This window comes from Microchirus variegatus (genome assembly GCF_963457635.1).
Source record: "Microchirus variegatus genome assembly, chromosome: 11".
Lineage (NCBI taxonomy): Eukaryota > Metazoa > Chordata > Actinopteri > Pleuronectiformes > Soleidae > Microchirus > Microchirus variegatus.
The window spans coordinates 28352863-28373381 of NC_139812.1; the positions used below are offsets into that span (position 1 = coordinate 28352863).

The 20519-nt window shown below is 46.7% G+C and overlaps 2 protein-coding genes across 3 annotated transcripts in view; one reads left to right on the forward strand and one right to left on the reverse strand.

Moving 5' to 3' along the window:
* The window catches only part of cul9 (cullin 9), a 29457-nt gene extending 15356 nt beyond the window's left edge, over positions 1 to 14101 (reverse strand). Inside the window, exons 1-15 of one of the 2 annotated variants that reach the window (XM_083897573.1) lie at positions 13976 to 14101; positions 11627 to 12325; positions 10631 to 10785; positions 9897 to 10541; positions 9197 to 9338; positions 8889 to 9079; positions 8097 to 8283; positions 7777 to 8007; positions 7478 to 7673; positions 7194 to 7395; positions 6244 to 6434; positions 5968 to 6164; positions 460 to 602; positions 283 to 371; positions 74 to 179 (exon numbers count right to left, since the gene is read on the reverse strand). In XM_083897573.1, the coding sequence (XP_083753699.1) occupies positions 74 to 179; positions 283 to 371; positions 460 to 602; positions 5968 to 6164; positions 6244 to 6434; positions 7194 to 7395; positions 7478 to 7673; positions 7777 to 8007; positions 8097 to 8283; positions 8889 to 9079; positions 9197 to 9338; positions 9897 to 10541; positions 10631 to 10785; positions 11627 to 12320 (3369 nt within the window). In that variant the 5' untranslated portion in view covers positions 12321 to 12325; positions 13976 to 14101. Of the gene's footprint in view, positions 1 to 73; positions 180 to 282; positions 372 to 459; positions 603 to 5967; positions 6165 to 6243; positions 6435 to 7193; positions 7396 to 7477; positions 7674 to 7776; positions 8008 to 8096; positions 8284 to 8888; positions 9339 to 9896; positions 10542 to 10630; positions 10786 to 11626; positions 12326 to 13975 lie in introns of both variants that reach the window. The other variant, XM_083897572.1, reaches the window with a different exon arrangement.
* A 2714-nt stretch (positions 14102 to 16815) lies between these two features.
* Positions 16816 to 19755, forward strand: syndig1 (synapse differentiation inducing 1; the record flags this gene model as incomplete). The annotated part of the gene is made up of 3 exons (XM_083897484.1): positions 16816 to 17274; positions 18185 to 18322; positions 19597 to 19755. 3 exons carry the CDS (start codon positions 16816 to 16818, stop codon positions 19753 to 19755), a joined length of 756 nt encoding a protein of 251 aa, XP_083753610.1.
* Positions 19756 to 20519: the final 764 nt, after the last annotated feature.

The following is a 20519-nucleotide window of genomic DNA, read 5'->3' on the forward strand; positions in this document are numbered from 1 at the left end:
TGGGACCAATCACAGGACGTTAGCAGACGTCGCGGTGTCCGTTTCCTGTGCTTCGGGCGCAACGTCTACCGACCTCTCTGTCGTTGATGAAGGCCATCAGCGACGACAGGCAGGGCTCGATGCTCTCGTGCCACGGCAGAAGGTCTTCCTGGTAGTTGTCCAGAAACTTGTTCAGGATCCTAAAAAGGGACAAAAAAAAAAAAAAAAAAAAAGACGAGACTCTCCATCATCATGACAACGGCAGCATCGCCACTCGGACGTCGGGCTGTGATTGGTCAGTACCTGAGGATGGAGAGCTGGGTGGCCCGGTCCACTCGGTGAAGCTCCATCAGACGGACCACGTCCTGGAAGGTTTCACGACTGTGGGTCACCTGGACCGCGACAGACCGATCAGACACTGATCAGACAAGTTTAACGCAGAACTGTGTGTGTGTGTGTGTGTCTCAGGTGTGTGTGTACCTGGCTCCGCCCCTCCTCCAGCTGTGTGGTGTCGTCACACAGCAGCTGCTCCACCGTCTGAATCACCTCCTTCGTCGCCTCCTTCAGGCTCACGACCAACATCTGCAGCTCGGCGTCTTTCAGGTCCCACTGAGCCCCGCCCACTGAGAGAGAGAGATTAACATGTTAGCTCACTGTGTTACTTCCTGATCCGTTACCGCCCGCAAATGTGCAACCGTCTAAACAGGAAGTAGTAAAAAGTCTTATTTTGAAAACCAGGGTGACAACGGGGGTTCAACGGATCCTTGATCAGGGCGATGCCGACTATTATGATGGTAAATTTCATTTTCATTTCAAATTCCGAGATACTTTTTGTTTTTGAGAAGAAAGTCAGCTCACTGTCAAAGTGCATCAGGGCAGATGGATCATTTCCTGAATTTAAAAAATTCATGAAAATTATTCCTTAAGAGATTTTCAAATATTTTCAACATATCCTTGTTCAGGGCGATGCCGACTATTATGACGGTAAATTTCAAGTCATTCCGAGATACTTTTTGTTTTTTTTAAGAAAGTCAGCTCACTGTCAAAGTGCATCAGGGCAGATGGATCATTTCCTGATTTTTAAAAATTCATGAAAATTATTCCTTAAGAGATTTTCAAATATTTTCAATGGATCCCTGTTCAGGGCGATGCAGACTATTATGACGGTAAATTTCAAGTCATTCCGAGATACTTTTTGTTTTTTTTAAGAAAGTCAGCTCACTGTCAAAGTGCATCAGGGCACATGGATCATTTCCTGATTTTTAAAAATTCATGAAAATTATTCCTTAAGAGATTTTCAAATATTTTCAACACATCCTTGTTCAGGGCGATGCAGACTATTATGACGGTAAATTTCAAGTCATTCCGAGATACTTTTTGTTTTTTTTAAGAAAGTCAGCTCACTGTCAAAGTGCATCAGGGCACATGGATCATTTCCTGATTTTTAAAAATTCATGAAAATTATTCCTTAAGAGATTTTCAAATATTGTCAATGGATCCTTGTTCAGGGCGATGCAGACTATTATGACGGTAAATTTCAAGTCATTCCGAGATACTTTTTGTTTTTTTTAAGAAAGTCAGCTCACTGTCAAAGTGCATCAGGGCAGATGGATCATTTCCTGAATTTAAAAAATTCATGAAAATTATTCCTTAAGAGATTTTCAAATATTTTCAACACATCCTTGTTCAGGGCGATGCAGACTATTATGACGGTAAATTTCAAGTCATTCCGAGATACTTTTTGTTTTTTTTAAGAAAGTCAGCTCACTGTCAAAGTGCATCAGGGCACATGGATCATTTCCTGATTTTTAAAAATTCATGAAAATTATTCCTTAAGAGATTTTCAAATATTGTCAATGGATCCTTGTTCAGGGCGATGCAGACTATTATGACGGTAAATTTCAAGTCATTCCGAGATACTTTTTGTTTTTTTTAAGAAAGTCAGCTCACTGTCAAAGTGCATCAGGGCACATGGATCATTTCCTGAATTTCAAAAATTCATGAAAATTATTCCTTAAGAGATTTTCAAATATTTTCAATGGATCCCTGTTCAGGGCGATGCAGACTATTATGACGGTAAATTTCAAGTCATTCCGAGATACTTTTTGTTTTTTTTAAGAAAGTCAGCTCACTGTCAAAGTGCATCAGGGCAGATGGATCATTTCCTGAATTTAAAAAATTCATGAAAATTATTCCTTAAGAGATTTTCAAATATTTTCAACACATCCTTGTTCAGGGCGATGCAGACTATTATGACAGTAAATTTCAAGTCATTCCGAGATACTTTTTGTTTTCGAGAAGAAAGTCAGCTCACGGTCAAAGTGCATCAGGGCAGATGGATCATTTCCTGAATTTCAAAAATTCATGAAAATTATTCCTTAAGAGATTTTCAAATATTTTCAACACATCCTTGTTCAGGGCGATGCAGACTATTATGACAGTAAATTTCAAGTCATTCCGAGATACTTTTTGTTTTTTTTAAGAAAGTCAGCTCACTGTCAAAGTGCATCAGGGCAGATGGATAATTTCCTGAATTTAAAAATTCATGAAAATTATTCCTTAAAAGATTTTCAAATATTTTCAACACATCCTTGTTCAGGGCGATGCAGACTATTATGACGGTAAATTTCAAGTCATTCCGAGATACTTTTTGTTTTTTTTAAGAAAGTCAGCTCACTGTCAAAGTGCATCAGGGCACATGGATCATTTCCTGATTTTTAAAAATTCATGAAAATTATTCCTTAAGAGATTTTCAAATATTTTCAACGGATCCTTGTTCAGGGCGATGCCCACCATTACGATGGTAAATTTCAAGTCATTCCGAGATACTTTTTGTTTTTTTTAAGAAAGTCAGCTCACTGTCAAAGTGCATCAGGGCACATGGATCATTTCCTGATTTTTAAAAATTCATGAAAATTATTCCTTAAGAGATTTTCAAATTTGTCAATGGATCCTTGTTCAGGGCGATGCAGACTATTATGACGGTAAATTTCAAGTCATTCCGAGATACTTTTTGTTTTTTTTAAGAAAGTCAGCTCACTGTCAAAGTGCATCAGGGCACATGGATCATTTCCTGAATTTCAAAAATTCATGAAAATTATTCCTTAAGAGATTTTCAAATATTTTCAATGGATCCCTGTTCAGGGCGATGCAGACTATTATGACGGTAAATTTCAAGTCATTCCGAGATACTTTTTGTTTTTTTTAAGAAAGTCAGCTCACTGTCAAAGTGCATCAGGGCAGATGGATCATTTCCTGAATTTCAAAAATTCATGAAAATTATTCCTTAAGAGATTTTCAAATATTTTCAACACATCCTTGTTCAGGGCGATGCAGACTATTATGACAGTAAATTTCAAGTCATTCCGAGATACTTTTTGTTTTCGAGAAGAAAGTCAGCTCACGGTCAAAGTGCATCAGGGCAGATGGATCATTTCCTGAATTTCAAAAATTCATGAAAATTATTCCTTAAGAGATTTTCAAATATTTTCAACACATCCTTGTTCAGGGCGATGCAGACTATTATGACAGTAAATTTCAAGTCATTCCGAGATACTTTTTGTTTGTGAGAAGAAAGTCAGCTCACTGTCAAAGTGCATCAGGGCACATGGATCATTTCCTGAATTTAAAAAATTCATGAAAATTATTCCTTAAGAGATTTTCAAATATTTTCAACACATCCTTGTTCAGGGCGATGCAGACTATTATGACGGTAAATTTCAAGTCATTCCGAGATACTTTTTGGTTTTTTTAAGAAAGTCAGCTCACTGGCAAAGTGCATCAGGGCAGATGGATCATTTCCTGAATTTAAAAAAATCATGAAAATTATTCCTTAAGAGATTTTCAAATATTTTCAACACATCCTTGTTCAGGGCGATGCAGACTATTATGACGGTAAATTTCAAGTCATTCCGAGATACTTTTTGTTTTTTTTAAGAAAGTCAGCTCACTGTCAAAGTGCATCAGGGCACATGGATCATTTCCTGATTTTTAAAAATTCATGAAAATTATTCCTTAAGAGATTTTCAAATAATTTCAACGGATCCTTGTTTCAGGGCGATGCCGACCATTACGATGGTAAATTTCAAGTCATTCCGAGATACTTTTTGTTTTTTTTAAGAAAGTCAGCTCACTGTCAAAGTGCATCAGGGCACATGGATCATTTCCTGAATTTAAAAAATTCATGAAAATTATTCCTTAAGAGATTTTCAAATATTTTCAATGGATCCCTGTTCAGGGCGATGCAGACTATTATGACGGTAAATTTCAAGTCATTCCGAGATACTTTTTGTTTTTTTTAAGAAAGTCAGCTCACTGTCAAAGTGCATCAGGGCAGATGGATCATTTCCTGAATTTAAAAAATTCATGAAAATTATTCCTTAAAAGATTTTCAAATATTTTCAACACATCCTTGTTCAGGGCGATGCAGACTATTATGACGGTAAATTTCAAGTCATTCCGAGATACTTTTTGTTTTTTTTAAGAAAGTCAGCTCACTGTCAAAGTGCATCAGGGCACATGGATCATTTCCTGATTTTTAAAAATTCATGAAAATTATTCCTTAAGAGATTTTCAAATAATTTCAACGGATCCTTGTTCAGGGCGATGCCGACTATTATGATGGTAAATTTCAAGTCATTCCGAGATACTTTTTGGTTTTTTTAAGAAAGTCAGCTCACTGTCAAAGTGCATCAGGGCACATGGATCATTTCCTGATTTTTAAAAATTCATGAAAATTATTCCATAAGAGATTTTCAAATATTTTCAACGGATCCTTGTTCAGGGCGATGCCGACCATTACGATGGTAAATTTCAAGTCATTCCGAGATACTTTTTGGTTTTTTTAAGAAAGTCAGCTCACTGTCAAAGTGCATCAGGGCACATGGATCATTTCCTGATTTTTAAAAATTCATGAAAATTATTCCATAAGAGATTTTCAAATATTTTCAATGGATCCCTGTTCAGGGCGATGCCGACTACTATGATGGTAAATTTCAAGTCATTCCGAGATACTTTTTGTTTTCGAGAAGAAAGTCAGCTCACTGTCAAAGTGCATCAGGGCAGATGGATCATTTCCTGAATTTAAAAAATTCATGAAAATGATTCCTTAAGAGATTTTCAAATATTTTCAACACATCCTTGTTCAGGGCGATGCAGACTATTATGACGGTAAATTTCAAGTCATTCCGAGATACTTTTTGTTTTTTTTAAGAAAGTCAGCTCACTGTCAAAGTGCATCAGGGCACATGGATCATTTCCTGATTTTTAAAAATTCATGAAAATTATTCCTTAAGAGATTTTCAAATAATTTCAACGGATCCTTGTTCAGGGCGATGCCGACCATTACGATGGTAAATTTCAAGTCATTCCGAGATACTTTTTGTTTTTTTTAAGAAAGTCAGCTCACTGTCAAAGTGCATCAGGGCACATGGATCATTTCCTGATTTTTAAAAATTCATGAAAATTATTCCTTAAGAGATTTTCAAATATTTTCAACGGATCCTTGTTCAGGGCGATGCCGACCATTACGATGGTAAATTTCAAGTCATTCCGAGATACTTTTTGTTTTCGAGAAGAAAGTCAGCTCACTGTCAAAGTGTATCAGGGAAAATTTATCATTTCCTGATTTTCAAAAATTCATGAAAATTATTCCTTAAGACGTTTGCAAATATTTTCAATGCATCCTTGTTCAGGGCGGTGCCGACTATTATGATGGTAACTTTCAAGTCATTCCAAGATACTTTTTGTTTTCGAGAAGAAAGTCAGCTCACTGTCAAAGTGCATCAGGGAAAATGGATCATTTCCTGAATTTTCTGAAATGGATCATTTACATGATCCATCAGCGTGGCTGACGGTCACAACATCTCGAGCATCAACAGTCAGTGACTTCAGCTTTTGATAACTTCTTAAGTCAACCTTTTGCTAATAGTGGTGAAAATCTGCCTTTTGGGATGTTCATAGCACTTCAGAGGTCAGGGGTCAACGTACCTTTGCTCTCCAGCTTGTGAACCATGGAGATGTGGTTGAGGGCAACGATGGCAAGCATGGCCTCGGGGCGGGGCAGAGTCAGACACTTCCTGAGGACGGCGGTGATGTCACAGGCGACCAGCTGCTCCGCCAGACTCTTGTGGTTGGAGATGAGCATGACGACGACCAGGAGGCCGTTACGCACCGACGGCACGCAGCTGCGCGCCAAAGAAATCATCGATTAATCCATAATCAGTCACCAATAACGGCCGCGTCGCCTCGCGGACGCCTACTCACCCCGGAGTCTCCAGCATCAGGTCGACGGCAGCGGGGATGGTTCCCAGGAGCCCCGGCGTGCCCTCGGGCGTGGCCGAGCCGATGCTGGCGAAGATCTGCAGCATCATCTGCGTCCCGGACTCGGAGAGAGGGAGAGCGCCGCCGACGCTGCGGAGGTCGTGTTTACTGGCGCCGGTGATGACCTTCAGAGTCTGAGAGAGGAGCACGTCATAGTCAACACACACACACACACACTTCTTCTCTCTCTCTTTGAGCAGTTAACTAAAAAGATCAGCTCATCTGGTGCATCTGTTATTCCCTTAATTACAGCGCTAAAGCGTCTTCTAAAGAAAGAATGAGACCACGGAGTGAAAACAATGAAAAATGCGCTCTTGAGAATCTGACAACAGTTTACTAAGATCTACTCGGATCTCCTGCATTTCATCGCGATTGTAATCGATCCTCGTCAAAAAGATCATTATGTACGTGTCATATATGGATGTGGGGATAAAACTGTGCATAGAGAAATTATCCATTCTGCGTTGGATACGAAAGGTCCGCTTACAGCGGCGCACAATGCAGGAGAGAGAAGAGCAGAGTCAGCAGGGGCAGTGCGCAGATAAAAAAGGCCCGCACCAGATGAGGGGCACCCTCGATAATTGCAATGCCTTAAAGGGATAGTTCGGAATTTTGGACATAAGACCTATTTTCCAACTCAGCCGGTGTGATGGAGACGTCTGGAGACATTTTCAAGAAATTTCATTCAGTTCTTCTAGTTGCCGAGTTCGCTGATGCTATGGCTAGCGCAAGTCAATGATACAAGTTAGCATGGCATTAAAAACACTCACAATTAGATTTAAAAAAAATAAAAATAAATAAATGTTACAAAATTGGCACAATAATTAATTTCGGTTTTTGACAACTCGGGACACCCTAGCTAAAAGCCTGCTGAGGGGGCGGAGTCTGCTCACCGCCAGCGCCAGCTGCTGGACATGTGCGACGGAGGAAAACTCCTGCATGCAGGACAGGATGGCTTTGACTCCGCCCTCTGTGGCGAAGGGAACCCCCCAATCGTATTTCATCATCAGGACGTGAGTGAGCCTGAGGGACGTGACGACCACGTCCTTACACGGCGAGGACACCAGGTCCACCAGCAGCTTCAGCACCTTGTCGCTGAGGACAGAAGACAGAAACGTCAAACTGACACCGAGACTCGATGGCGTCCCTCTGTGGACTCGTGTCCCCCGTGTCTCACCGTACGCTCTGGACGCAGTCGCTCCTCGTGTAGTTCTTCTGGACGCTCTTGTCCTCCAGCAGCCTGGTGATGAAGAGGACGGCGGCCAGCTGCTGGGCGGGGTCAGTGCATAGCCCCGCCTTCTTCAGGATGTCCACCACCTCGCCAATCTTCTCCAACACCGTCTTCTTCCCCTGGACACGCGGGTTGTTGAAGACTGTGGACGTGTCAGGGTGGAGACAGGACACGGAAAGACAAATCAGGTTTTTCAAGGTCATTCAAATGTCTTCATGCTTTGAATTCTGTCTCGTGTCCCTCACCTTTGATCTTGTCCTCCAGGTCTTCGGGGTATCTGCTGACGTCCTCTGTGGGAAGCTCGCTCTCCGTCTCTGAGCTGCTTATACCAGAGTCCACAGGACTGTCCTTCTTCGGTTTCTTGGAGACGGAGCCCATGGCCGAGGAGGAGGAGGAGCCAGCGGCTGATGATGAAGAGGTGGAGCCTGAAGCTCCTCCCCCTCCTCCCAAAGCCGTAGAAGGCATCGAGCTTTCAGCTGTAAAAAGAAAAAGAAAAAAATAAATGAGCAGAGTGAGACTGAGAGCGTCGGTGAGGACATGTGTCTCTGTGTCCGTCCTCACTCACCCAGCAGCTCTTCGTCCTCCAGACATCCTCCTCCTTGTCTCAGGTAGTGTTTGGTGAAGGCGTGTGAGCAGAGCAGGTCGCTGAGACACGACGACGGAAGCTTCTGCTTCAGGAAGTGCAGCAGCTTCTTGGCCACGTCTCCGGTGACAGACAAACCGATGAGGGACACGTCGTCCAGCTCACCGTCCTGGAGGACACAGAGACATTTATGATCCAACACAATCACTGAAAAGTTGAAAACATCTTTTTCAGTCTCTTGGACGTCTCTACAGCATGTTGGACTTCACTTGGACGTCTCTAGGACGTCTCTACAGTATGTTGGACGTCTCTACAGTACGTTGGATGTCTCTTAATTATGTTGGACGTCTCTAAATTATGTTGGACGTCTCTAAATTATGTTGGACGTCTCTACAGTATGTTGGACGTCTCTACAGCATGTTGGACGTCTCTACAGTATGTTGGACGTCTCTACAGTACGTTGGATGTCTCTTAATTATGTTGGACGTCTCTAAATTATTTTGGACGTCTCTAAATTATGTTGGACGTCTCTACAGTATGTTGGACGTCTCTACAGCATGTTGGACGTCTCTACAGTACGTTGGACGTCTCTACAGTACGTTGGACGTCCCTTCAGTACGTTGGACGTCTCTACAGTATGTTGGACGTCTCTACAGTATGTTGGACGTCTCTACAGCATGTTGGACGTCTCTACAGTACGTTGGACGTCTCTACAGTACGTTGGACGTCCCTTCAGTACGTTGGACGTCTCTACAGTATGTTGGACGTCTCTACCTGCTCGTGGAGACTCTGTCTCAGGAGCTCGTTGACCTCCTGCTGCTGCTTTGGTTCCAGTTTCTTGATGAAGAACAGAACCTCCCACCACTCGGCTCTGCTCAGCGTCACCGGCTCCACCTGCAGACCCTCGGGCAGGTACGGCAGAGAGTAGAGTCCACCAGGGGGCTTCAAGAAGAACGTCTGACTCACTGAGGACAACACGAAGAAGAGGAGGAGGAGCTGGTTCATATGTGGATATATCAGTGTGTGTGTGTGTGTGTGTGTGTGTGTGTGTGTGTGTGTGTGTGTGTGTGAGCAGGCCTCACCTGTGGTCAGTTTGAGCATCTCTCTGAGCGTCGACGCCTTCTCCTGCGCCTCCTTCTCCGTCTGACTTCCGCTGCCACTGCCCAGGATCTCCACCATGTGCCAGTGGACCCAGTAAGTTCTGGACAGGGAGTTCCAGTACACCTGAACACACACACACGTTATATTTCCAGAAACTTTAAATCAACTTCTTGACTTCTTCTGTGGTGTTGAAACAGATCCCTAGTCCAACGCTGCGTGGACATTTCGAACACAGCGCCCCCTCGTGGCACCAGGAAACGCCACATCTCACAGAGCCGTGCTCTTGTTCTCACACAACAGCGTTACCACGGCAACGGGGTGTGTGAGTGAGTGAGTGAGTGAGTGAGTGAGTGAGTGAGTGAGTGAGTGTGTGAGTGTGTGTGCGGAACGGCCTTATTCTTATTTTGTCACTTCCGTGTTTTAAATCCTTAAATCCTGACCACATGAGGCAGCAGAGGACCAATAACTCCTGTGTCCCCGTGAGCTAAAGTCACTGATTTTCTCTATGGACTTTGGTGTGGGAGAGTGAGTGGTTTACAAACTATTCTTCATTTTCTAATTAATTAACAAAGGAATTAATGAATTAACGAACAAATTAATGAATGATTGAATCAATTAACAAAGGAATTAATTTCTTTGTAAAGTTTCTAAAGTCAATGACGTCATAATTAGTGTCGTTACCTGAACCGGCGGCGATCCGTCGTTGCTGTAGCGAAACTCCCCCTCGTCGCCGGCGCTCACCTCCTCGTAGTCCTCCAGCATACGGACCATCATGCCACACTTCAGGTTGTCCTGGATGTATTCCACGTAGGCGGGGCGACTGCCGAAGTCGTTGCGAGTTTTGAACCCGCTCCCCGCTTTCTTCTTTGGCGGAGAGGTGGCGGCGGCGGCGGCGGCGGGCGCCGCGGCGGTGGCAGCAGCAGCAGCAGACGGCGCGGGGACGACCACGACGGAGGAGGAGGCGCAAAACCGAGGCTGGAAGATGGACCTGAGGACGGGGCGAGCCCCATCCTCCGCCTGCTCCTCCGCACAGGCCCCGCCCCCTCCCAGGCGGTAGGCGGAGCCGTCGGGGGACTGGCGGTTGCGGTCCCAGCCCATCACTCGCACCAGCTCCGAGATCAGGTTGGCCATCGCCATGGTGAAGTCGAACTCCCGCTGGACACGCAGGAGCTCCGCCTGGTGGGCGGTGCTGGTGGAGGAGGCGGGGCAGGGGCTGCCGTCCTGTCTGTCAGAGCTTAACTCCGCCCCCGACGTGTTGAGTTTGTCCATCAGGGACGTGACGCACAGGTAACGCTTCACCAGAGAGAAGAGCAGCTTCCCTGGAATCTGAGCGAGGCGGGGACAACGTCAGAAGCTCCTCCCACATTTAAGTTAGGCAGAGGTCAGAGGTCAGAGGTCAGAGGTTAGTGACTCACCTGTGGCAGGTGGATGCCCTCAAAGGAGATGCCGTGCTCCTCGGACGACGTGGTCTCGGCAAACAGCTCCAGCAGAGTGTAGCGGTTGTCAAAGTCCATGTGCTGCTCGATGCCGTCCTGCTGACTGAGGGACAGGAGGACGTAGGCGCGGCTTCCTGTGGGGACACGAGACAACGTGACACACCTGGACACTCGTCTGTCCTGTCCTGGAAATACCTGTCCTCGTCTGGACCGCCTCATAAACCCTCAACCTGTGTATGGACCAGGTCCTCACCTGTCCTCATGTCCTCACCTGTCCTCATGTCCTCACCTGTCCTCATGTCCTCACCTGTCCTCATGTACTCACCTGTCCTCATGTCCTCACCTGCCCTCATGTCCTCACCTGCCCTCATGTCCTCACCTGTCCTCATGTACTCACCTGCCCTCATGTCCTCACCTGCCCTCATGTCCTCACCTGCCCTCACTTGCCCTCATCTGCCCTCATGTCCTCACCTGCCCTCACTTGCCCTCACCTGTCCTCATGTCCTCACCTGCCCTCATGTCCTCACCTGCCCTCACGTCTGTCCTCACCTGTAAATATCTGTCCTCGTCTGGACCGTCTCCTAAACCCTCAACCTGTGTATGGACCAGGCCCTCACATGTCCTCATGTCCTCACCTGACCTTACCTGTCCTCACCTGACCTTACCTGTCCTCACCTGTCCTCACCTGTCCTCACCTGTCCTCACCTGTCCTCACCTGTCCTCACCTGTCCTTTCACCTGTCCATCACATCATCATTTTATTTAAACCAACTAAAGGGGTGTGATGTGACCAGCAAAGCTCCGCCTCCTGGTTGCTATGAAACAACAAAGCCTTCAGGATGATAACGATGATGTCATTTCCTGGTGAATCACTTCCTGTTTAGATGTTAGTTTTAACAACTCCCCTGTTGCTATGGTTACCCGAGGTCAAGACTGACAACAACGGCGTCACAGTGTAAACAAAGATGGCGGTCACCTGCGTCGTGCGAGGCCAGCGCCCGCAGCATCTTCCCGGCGCTGCGTCTCGTCTGCGTCTCCTTGTTGCAGAGCAGCTCCATCAGCAGGTTGAGCGCGCCCGTCTCCTTAAAGACGCCGACCAGCGAGCCGATGCTGGCGTAGGCGCTCAGCACGTGGATGGTGTGCGTGATGCTGATGGAGAAGTCGCTCTTCTTGGCCATTTGCTTCCTCGCTCGCTGCACCAGGTTCTTCACGTCCTCCTTCATGTCCGACAGCTCCACCTCGTCGAAGGTGACGTCGGAGGGAAACTCGTCGCCGCCGCTCCTCTGGCCTCCGTCTGCTGACTCGCCTCCCTGCTGCTTCTCCTGCGTCTGCAGGGGGCGCTGTGCGTCTGTCTTTCTTTTGCCCAGCAGCGTGGGACAGTTGGCGTACACGTCCTCCGTCGACATCCACATCAGGATGTTTTCCGTTTTGGCTTCGGAGGTGGAGCTGCCGGACCCGCCCACTCCGGCGCCGCCTCCGACTGCCCCGCCCCCCTCGCCGGCCCCGCCTCCAGAGCTGGAGCCGTCGTCTATGGTGACGAGGCACCAGCGGATCAGGTACTCCATCTGACTGTCGTGGGTGCGGCGCTGGCGGATCAACTCCTCAGGGAACGCCTGAAGCTTCGGACCGAGCTGGACCAGCAGGTTACCACTGCGGCGTTCACCTGCCATGGTCGCTGAGGACAGAGGAGACATCAGAGGAGACATCAGAGGACACATCAGAGGAGGATACATGAGAGGAGACATGAGAGGAGACATCAGAGGACACATGAGAGGAGACATGATAGGAGACATCAGAGGAGACATGAGAGGACACATGATAGGAGACATCAGAGGAGACATGAGAGGAGACATGAGAGGAGACATAAGAGGAGACATCGGAGGAGACATGAGAGGAGACATGAGAGGAGACATGAGAGGACACATGAGAGGAGACATCAGAGGAGACATCAGAGGAGACATCAGAGGAGACATGAGAGGAGACATGAGATGAGACATGAGAGGAGACATGAGAGGATACATCAGAGGACACATGAGAGGAGACATTAGAAGACACATCAGAGAAGACAGTCGAGGAAAGAAGACACATCACAGGAGACATGGACATTGTGGACAGAGGAGACACGAGAGGACACATCAGAGGAGACATCAGAGGAGACATCAGAGACATTAGATGGACATTGTGGACAGAGGAGACATCAGAGGACAGCTATCATCAGAATAACTAACTAGGTCAGTACATACACACCTTTACAGCAGGTGAAACCATTTCTCTATATATTATTATTATCATTATTATATGTGATCGATGTTATGGTCAAGATGATCTCCAAATGTCGTCAAAGCGTAGTTTATTAATACTTTCATTTTCATTTCACTGATCATCAGAACCTGAACACTTTATCAGTTTACAGCCGTGTGTTTGTTTTATGACGTATGTTTGCAATAAAACTCATCTGTAATTTACTAATCTGTAATTAACAGTTTAGTAAAAAGACAAAAGCCCAGAACTATCCCTTTAACTGTGACTCCTGATGACTCAGGACCTGGCTATCACCCGGGCCGACAGCGCCGTCGCTGGCGAACTTGCTAATTTCCAGGAAGTAGGCCGAGCCCCTGATGTTGTCTGTATGCAACAGATGACGGTGTTAGCACAGCGGCTAACGTTAGCAGCGAGTTTTCACTCACACACACACACACACTTCTGTCTTTACCTGGTTAGCTGCTTAGCTAGCTTCACCTACTCACGTTAGTCACTCGTTCGCTGGATAAACTGAGTCATGGTTAGCATAAGCTCGCCGCACACAAACGTCACACCAGAGTCCCGTGTAAAATGTTGTGATTTAAGACAACGATGAGCACTAACGGTGATAAAATGAGGCGTAAACACACAGTAATATCGACACTGGAGTTCGGTGGAATGTTCTGGAAAATTCGGCTCGAACAAAACTGAGCAAACGGAAGCTAATCTTTATACAAAGTTATTAAACTGATGCGACGCTATAGTGACAACCCGAGAAAAGCCGTTTGTTTTTAAAGTTCCATTTCTGTGAACGACAGCCAGGCTTTAAATGAATAAATGTGTGTGTTCTGTCTTAAATGCTTAGTCACTGTTGACATGTTGTTGTTTATACGTTCGTTAGAATGTACGGAGTGTGTTCCTCCCTCGGGGCCGGAGCTCGGCTCGGCTCAGGCGGAGCTGTGCGGATGTCAGCGCGGGGAAGCCGGGGCGGGCCTGTCCCGGGGAAGCTCCCGGACCCGTGTCACACCGGACCGCGGTTCTGCGGCTAACGCGAGGTCGGCAGCGGCGAGTACCCCCCTCTTACCTGCCGTGTCACAGACTCTGCCCTCGGTTTCGTTCTTCGCCCTGACGCGCTGCTTTCTTTTCCGGGCTAACGAGTCGTTTCCCAGGCTGTAGCCGTTCGTTCGCTCCGCGGCTCCGGGCTGCTGGATGCGCATTTGCGCTGTGACAGGAACAGCGTCAACGGCCGCTTCTTCTACTTCTTCTTCTACGGCGGCCTGGGCTTCTTCTCCGTGTGTTTGTCAGAGTCAGGGCTGCAGAGCGCCCCCTGCTGCGTAAGCACGGGAGAACACCGTCAAACAAACGCACTCTCTCCCACACCAAAGTCCATAGAGAAAATCAGTGATTTTAACATCACAGAGACACAGGAGTTCACAGGAGTTGTTGATCCACTGCTGCCTCCATCACTAAGTTAAAATATCTTATTTTGTCAATTCGGCTTTTGAAAATCTTAATTTAGATTTATTTAAATGACACAAATTGACCACACGAGGCAGCAGTAGACCAGCAGCTCCTGTGTCAGTGTGAGCTAAAATCACTGATTTTCTCTATGGGCTTTGGTGTGGGAGAGTGAGTGGTTTACAAACTTCAGTTTCCTGTTGGAAACGTGTTCTTCAGATGTCGTAGACTTAAACTGACGTGGATTTTATGAAGTAAGTCTTTTGTTTTGAGGCTAAAATCTGATTTTCTTCACTCACTCTCCCACACCAAACCTCATAGAGAAAACCAGTGATTTTAGCTCACAGGGACACAGGAGCTGCTGGTCCTCTGCTGCCTTGTATGGTCACTTTGTGTCACTGAAATAAATATATATTAAGATTTTTAAAAGCCGAATTGAAAATAAGACATTGTAAGTTGGTGATGGAGGCAGCAGTAGATCAACAACTCCTGTGAACTGCTGTGTCTGTGTGATGTTAAAATCACTGGTGACTTTGGTGTGGGAGAGTGAGTGGTTTACAAACCAGTTAACACAAGGAAAAGTCTATGTAACAGTGAAGATAAAGACGTGTTCTTAAAGATAGACTAGGTAGACTTAAATGAATGTAGATTTTATTACACATTCAAGTCTTTTTGTTAAGTGGTTAAAATCTCGTCAGCAGGGGGCGCTCACAGCACAGTCAGTTAAAAAAAACAACTGAACTATCCCTTTAAACGTCATTATATCAAAATAATAATACCATTATTATGACTGTGATGGGAGTTAGGACCATGGGGAGGCAACCTCTACTGCTGCCACACACACACACACACACACACACACACCTCCTCTGTATTCAACACACATGCCTCCTCCACGGTGATGCTCTCTCCTCCTCCTTCTCCTCCTCCTCCTCCTCTGCAGGAGCACCGTCCACACTGACACCTGCTCTGCCGCCTGACACGCTCCTCGCTCGGCTCTCTCGTCCCGGACCTCCGGAGCTTCATCACCCAGGGACCGTGTCGGCGGTGCCCGCCGCTCGGAGCGCACTGAGGGCGGCCGCGGAGCGGGGGATGGCCCGGTGTGTGGCGCGTGGACACGCGGGGGGGGCTCGTGTCTCACCTTGAGTGTGTGTTTGTCCTCGGGGATGACGTCAGAGCGCGTGACACTGTCGGCATTCAGGTGAGTGTGTGTGCGTGCGTGCGTGCGTGTGTGATTATCATATACTTGATGTAAACATTGTTATGAAATCAACAAAACATCATTTGTTGTCTCATGTTCCGCCCACGTGACAGAGGCCCTGTCTCTACTGGGATTCAAACCTGCAACCTTCTCACTGTGAGGCACCCACTGCACCGCCACGCTGCCCACACACACACCACATCACTCTGATATCCAAGGTGTGTGTGTGTGTGTGTGTGTGTGTTAAAAATCACTATATTGGTCGTCATGACAACAGCCGAATTCACTGATGGCCACTTCTTGTTTTCAGAGAACCAGGGTTACGCCAATAACCTACACTGCGTGGGGGGGGGGGGTACAACACACGTAACAATAAAAACGATGACGACAATGACAGACGGGTACAAAAGGTATAAAATACTAGCTGCGTTAGCTTATCGCACTAATGGTGCTCTCATTTGTAGTCCTACAGGAACCCCACCAACCCCGAAATGGGATTCCAAGATGGCTGCCGCTCGTACAAACTCTGCTACTGTAAATCCACGTCGTACGACCGTTTAGCTTTTAACCGTAGACGTGTTTCTTCGCTGTTTGTGTGCGTAAAAAAACACATAGAGCGTTGTTGTTGTTATTGACGGTATTGCTAACAGCGGCTAGCCTGAGATATGTTTGCGTTTCCGACTTCTCGACTGGAACGTGAGGAACTCGATGTAAATGGGACACGACTTCGGTGTTGACGCGGACATATTGTTAGCTCATTAGCTCCTGAGCTAACAATCTTTTTTCTGTCTGCTAACTTCGTGAAAACGTGTCACTGACACAGCTAACAGCGTTAACAATGGTAGTTAGCTTAGCTATAGGTTTAGTGTATTTAATGGCGTTAGCGACACAGCGCCCCCTATAGCCGCTGGAGAAAAATCCCCTCATGTCCAATGAGCCACATGTCCTGCACGTCCAGTTTTATCAATGCGGACAAGCTAAACCTCATTAGCATGTGAAGGGGCTTCTCGCTAAACGCCGACAAAGCATCTTTAGCCGAGGAGCTACATCAGCAAAAACACCCACACTGTGTTAGCGCCATGCTAACAACGCAAGCTAGTCCGCAGAGTTGTCTTTCTACGACCAAACGCCACTGAAGGGAGGCGGGGCTTAGCCACGCGTCAGTTCATAACATAAATAAATGTCTTTGTGTTTGTCAGGAGCGTTAACCCTGTGATGTTTGACCTCTGACCTCTGACCCACACCTCTGAGGAGGAGGAGGAGCAATGGAGGGAGGAGCAGAGGAGGCCGACGCCCCCTCGCTGAGAGGAGGAGGAGGAGGAGGAGGTGTGGACGACGGCTACAGACACAACGGTCTCATTAACACTCGCGGGCTGGGGGCGGAGTCTGTGTACTCAGCTCCTCACTACCAAGGTCATGTGATGGCGAGCACCCCCTCAACTCCTCAGCTCCTGAACCCCAGTGCCCTCCTCCCCGGCCCCGCCCCTGGCCCCGCCCCCGCCCTCCTGCTGTCCCCAGACAGCGTCCTGCGGGGGTGGGGGGAGGCAGGGGGCGGAGACTGCTGCGAGACCACCTTCATCGAGGGGCTGGTCTCCGCTGACTCCGCCCTGTCGTCCCCGCTGCTCTTCGCTGATGGGAGGGGTCTGGAGTTTTGCGGCGACGACGCGAGGATCCACACGCTGTCGTACGACATCGACGATGACGACGAGTTCCAGGAAATGGAGGTGAAGGACGCCACAGACGGGGGCGGGGCTTAATGATGGTTATAATATTGTTTGTGAAAGGGGTCGTTCAGGGTTTTTAGAGGCTGAAAACACAAAGAGTGCGTCGGTTTAAGTCTTCGACATCTACGTCTTTATCTTCACTGTTAGACAGACTTTTGTAATCCACTCACTCTCCCACACCAAAGCCCATAGAGAAAACCAGTGATTTTAGCTCACAGGGACACAGGAGCTGCTGGTCTACTGCTGCCTCGTGTGGTCACTTTGTGTCACTTAAATAAATATAAATTAAGATTTTCAAAAGCCGAATTCACAAAAACAACTCATTGTAAGTTAGTGATGGAGGCAGCAGTGGATCAACAACTCCTGTGAACTCCTGTGTCTCTGTGATGTTAAAATCACTGGTTTTCTCTATGGGGTTTGGTGTGGGAGAGTGAGTGGTTTACAAACTTCAGTTTACACAAGGAAAAGTCTGTCTAACAGTGAGATAAAGACGTGAACACGTTCTTCAGATGTCGTAGACTTAAACTTACGTGGATTTTAAGAAGCAAGTTTTTTGTTTTGAGGCTAAAATCTGTTTTTATTCATTCAAAATAACCCACACCAAACCTCATAGAGAAAATCAGTGATTTTAACATCACATACACACAGGAGTTCACAGGAGTTGTCGATCCACTGCTGCCTCCATCACTAAGTTATAATGACTGATTTTGTCAATTCGGCTTTTGAAAATCTTAATTTATATTTATTTAAGTGACACAAAGTGACCACAAGAGGCAGCAGAGGACCTGCAGCTCCTGTGTCCGTGTGAGCTAAAATCACTGATTTTCTCTGTGGACTTTGGTGTGGGAGAGTGAGTGGTTTATAAACTTCTGTAAACTGTGTGTGTGTGTGTGTGTGTGTGTCTGTGCAGAGTGATTACTCCTCTCAGTCAGACAGTGATGACACCTTCCTGTTGACTCCTCCCAGAGATCACCTGGGTCTCAGCGTCTTCTCCATGCTCTGCTGCTTCTGGCCGCTCGGCATCGCTGCGTTCTACCTGTCACACGAGGTGAGAACACACACACACGCACACGCACGCGCACACACACACACACAGGGAGAACAGAGATGACTCAGCATTTATTCAAAACAAAAATAATAATAATATCACATGTTCAAAATGGCCTCCTTCCTGTTGCGTTTAAGTTCCTCATGTAGTTTTTTTGTGCGTCCTAATCTGATCAACACAACTCATCCTTCACTCTTTGTTGTTCATGTGTACGACTGTAAAAGGTCAAAGGTCAAAGGTCAGGAATCTCTGGACTAATATGGGTGTGTGTGTGTGTGTGTGTCAGGTATTACTGGTGTTGTGGGGACAATAAATCTGTCCTCACACTCACATTATGAGGACACAGAAAAAAGAGTCCAATAACATCAATGGTTACAATATAGTTAAAGTTAGAAAATGAATGTGTGTGTGTGTGTGTGTGTGGTAGCTGATCTTGTGTGGTTTCCGTGGTAACTGCACTCCTACAGCAAAAGAAAATAATAATACAGGGCTGGTTGCTAATGGCAACACAGAGAAGAGGAAGAGGAGGCGGAGTTTAATGGAAACAGAGAGGAAGTGAGTCACGGTCGAGAGGAGAGACGGACACTGACACTGACATGTCCTCACAGTCAAACGTCCTCACAGTCAAACGTCCTCAGAAACAAACGTCCTCATAAACGTCCTCACAGTCAAACGTCCTCATAAACGTCCTCACAGTCAAACGTCCTCATAAACGTCCTCACAGTCAAACGTCCTCATAAACGTCCTCACAGTCAAACGTCCTCATAAACGTCCTCACAGACAAACGTCCTCATAAACGTCCTCACAGTCAAACGTCCTCATAAACGTCCTCACAGTCAAAAGTCCTCATAAACGTCCTCATAAACGTCCTCACAGTCAAACGTCCTCATAAACGTCCTCACAGACAAACGTCCTCATAAACATCCTCACAGTCAAACGTCCTCATAAAGGTCCTCACAGACAAACGTCCTCATAAACGTCCTCACAGTCAAACGTCCTCAGAGACAAACGTCCTCATAAACGTCCTCACAGACAAACGTCCTCATAAACGTCCTCACAGTCAAACGTCCTCATAAACGTCCTCACAGTCAAACGTCCTCAGAGACAAACGTCCTCATAAACGTCCTCACAGTCAAAGGTCACCATAAACGTCCTAACACAGAAGTGAACCTAACATAATTGTAAAGCTCCTCCCACAACTTCCTGTTCATTTAACCTCTGGTTTGTCCATCCCGCCTCTGACCCCGCCTCTGACCCCGCCCCCTCCCTCTCAGACCAATAAGGCGGTGTCTAAAGGAGACTTCCACCTGGCCAGCTCCAGCTCCAGACGGACGCTCTTCCTGGCCGTGCTGTCAATCACCATCGGGACAGGTATCTATGTGGGCGTGGCCGTGGCACTCATCGCCTACCTGTCCAAAAACCATCACTGGTAGGGCGGGAAATTACCCATGAGCCTTTTCTCCTGCACCTGGAGTCCTGCAGTCCGTCCTCAGGTGGGCGTGTCCTCGTGAGGGCGTGGCTCAGGACGAGGCTAAAGTCGACGGTCGCTACGTGACCTGCTGTCACGTGATGTTTGCGACGTGAGCGGCGGCGGCTCACACAGTACATGACCTTCCACCAGGGGGAGCCACTGACTGATGACTCAGCGTTTATAGACTGGGAACGTTGCAGCAAACCAGGATTGATTTAGCCTGATTTCACGTCTTTAGCTCAAACTCTGAACTTTTACTGAAGCAGTGATTTCTGCGATCTTTCTCTCTCTTTTTCGTAAATCATTTATTTAAAAAAAACGCACAAGAGAAGAGACACAGCGCCACCTAGGGATGGTTATTGAGTCTGTTGATATTTACGTTGCGTTTATGCAAACGTTTAAATGTCTTTTTTTTCAGGCTGAACACAGTTAGCTTCACAGCCTGCTAGCACTGACCGGTGCAGCTCACAAGCTAAACGCTAACATCCGAGTACTGCGTATTAGCTGCGTACGTTTCGGTATTTCGGTAAAAGAGACGAAGATCTTCAGAAAGAATACGGTGGATTGCGTAGTGTAGGAGTTTTCTAACTCCAGCAGGTGGCACTAATGCAACTTCAAACCCCACAGAAGAAAAAGGTGGCTTGGGAATGCTATCGTACTTCGCTATAAATTTGCGCTTCTCAACCTCATCTCGTTTGACGTTGCTCTGTTTTGTTTACTTTAGCT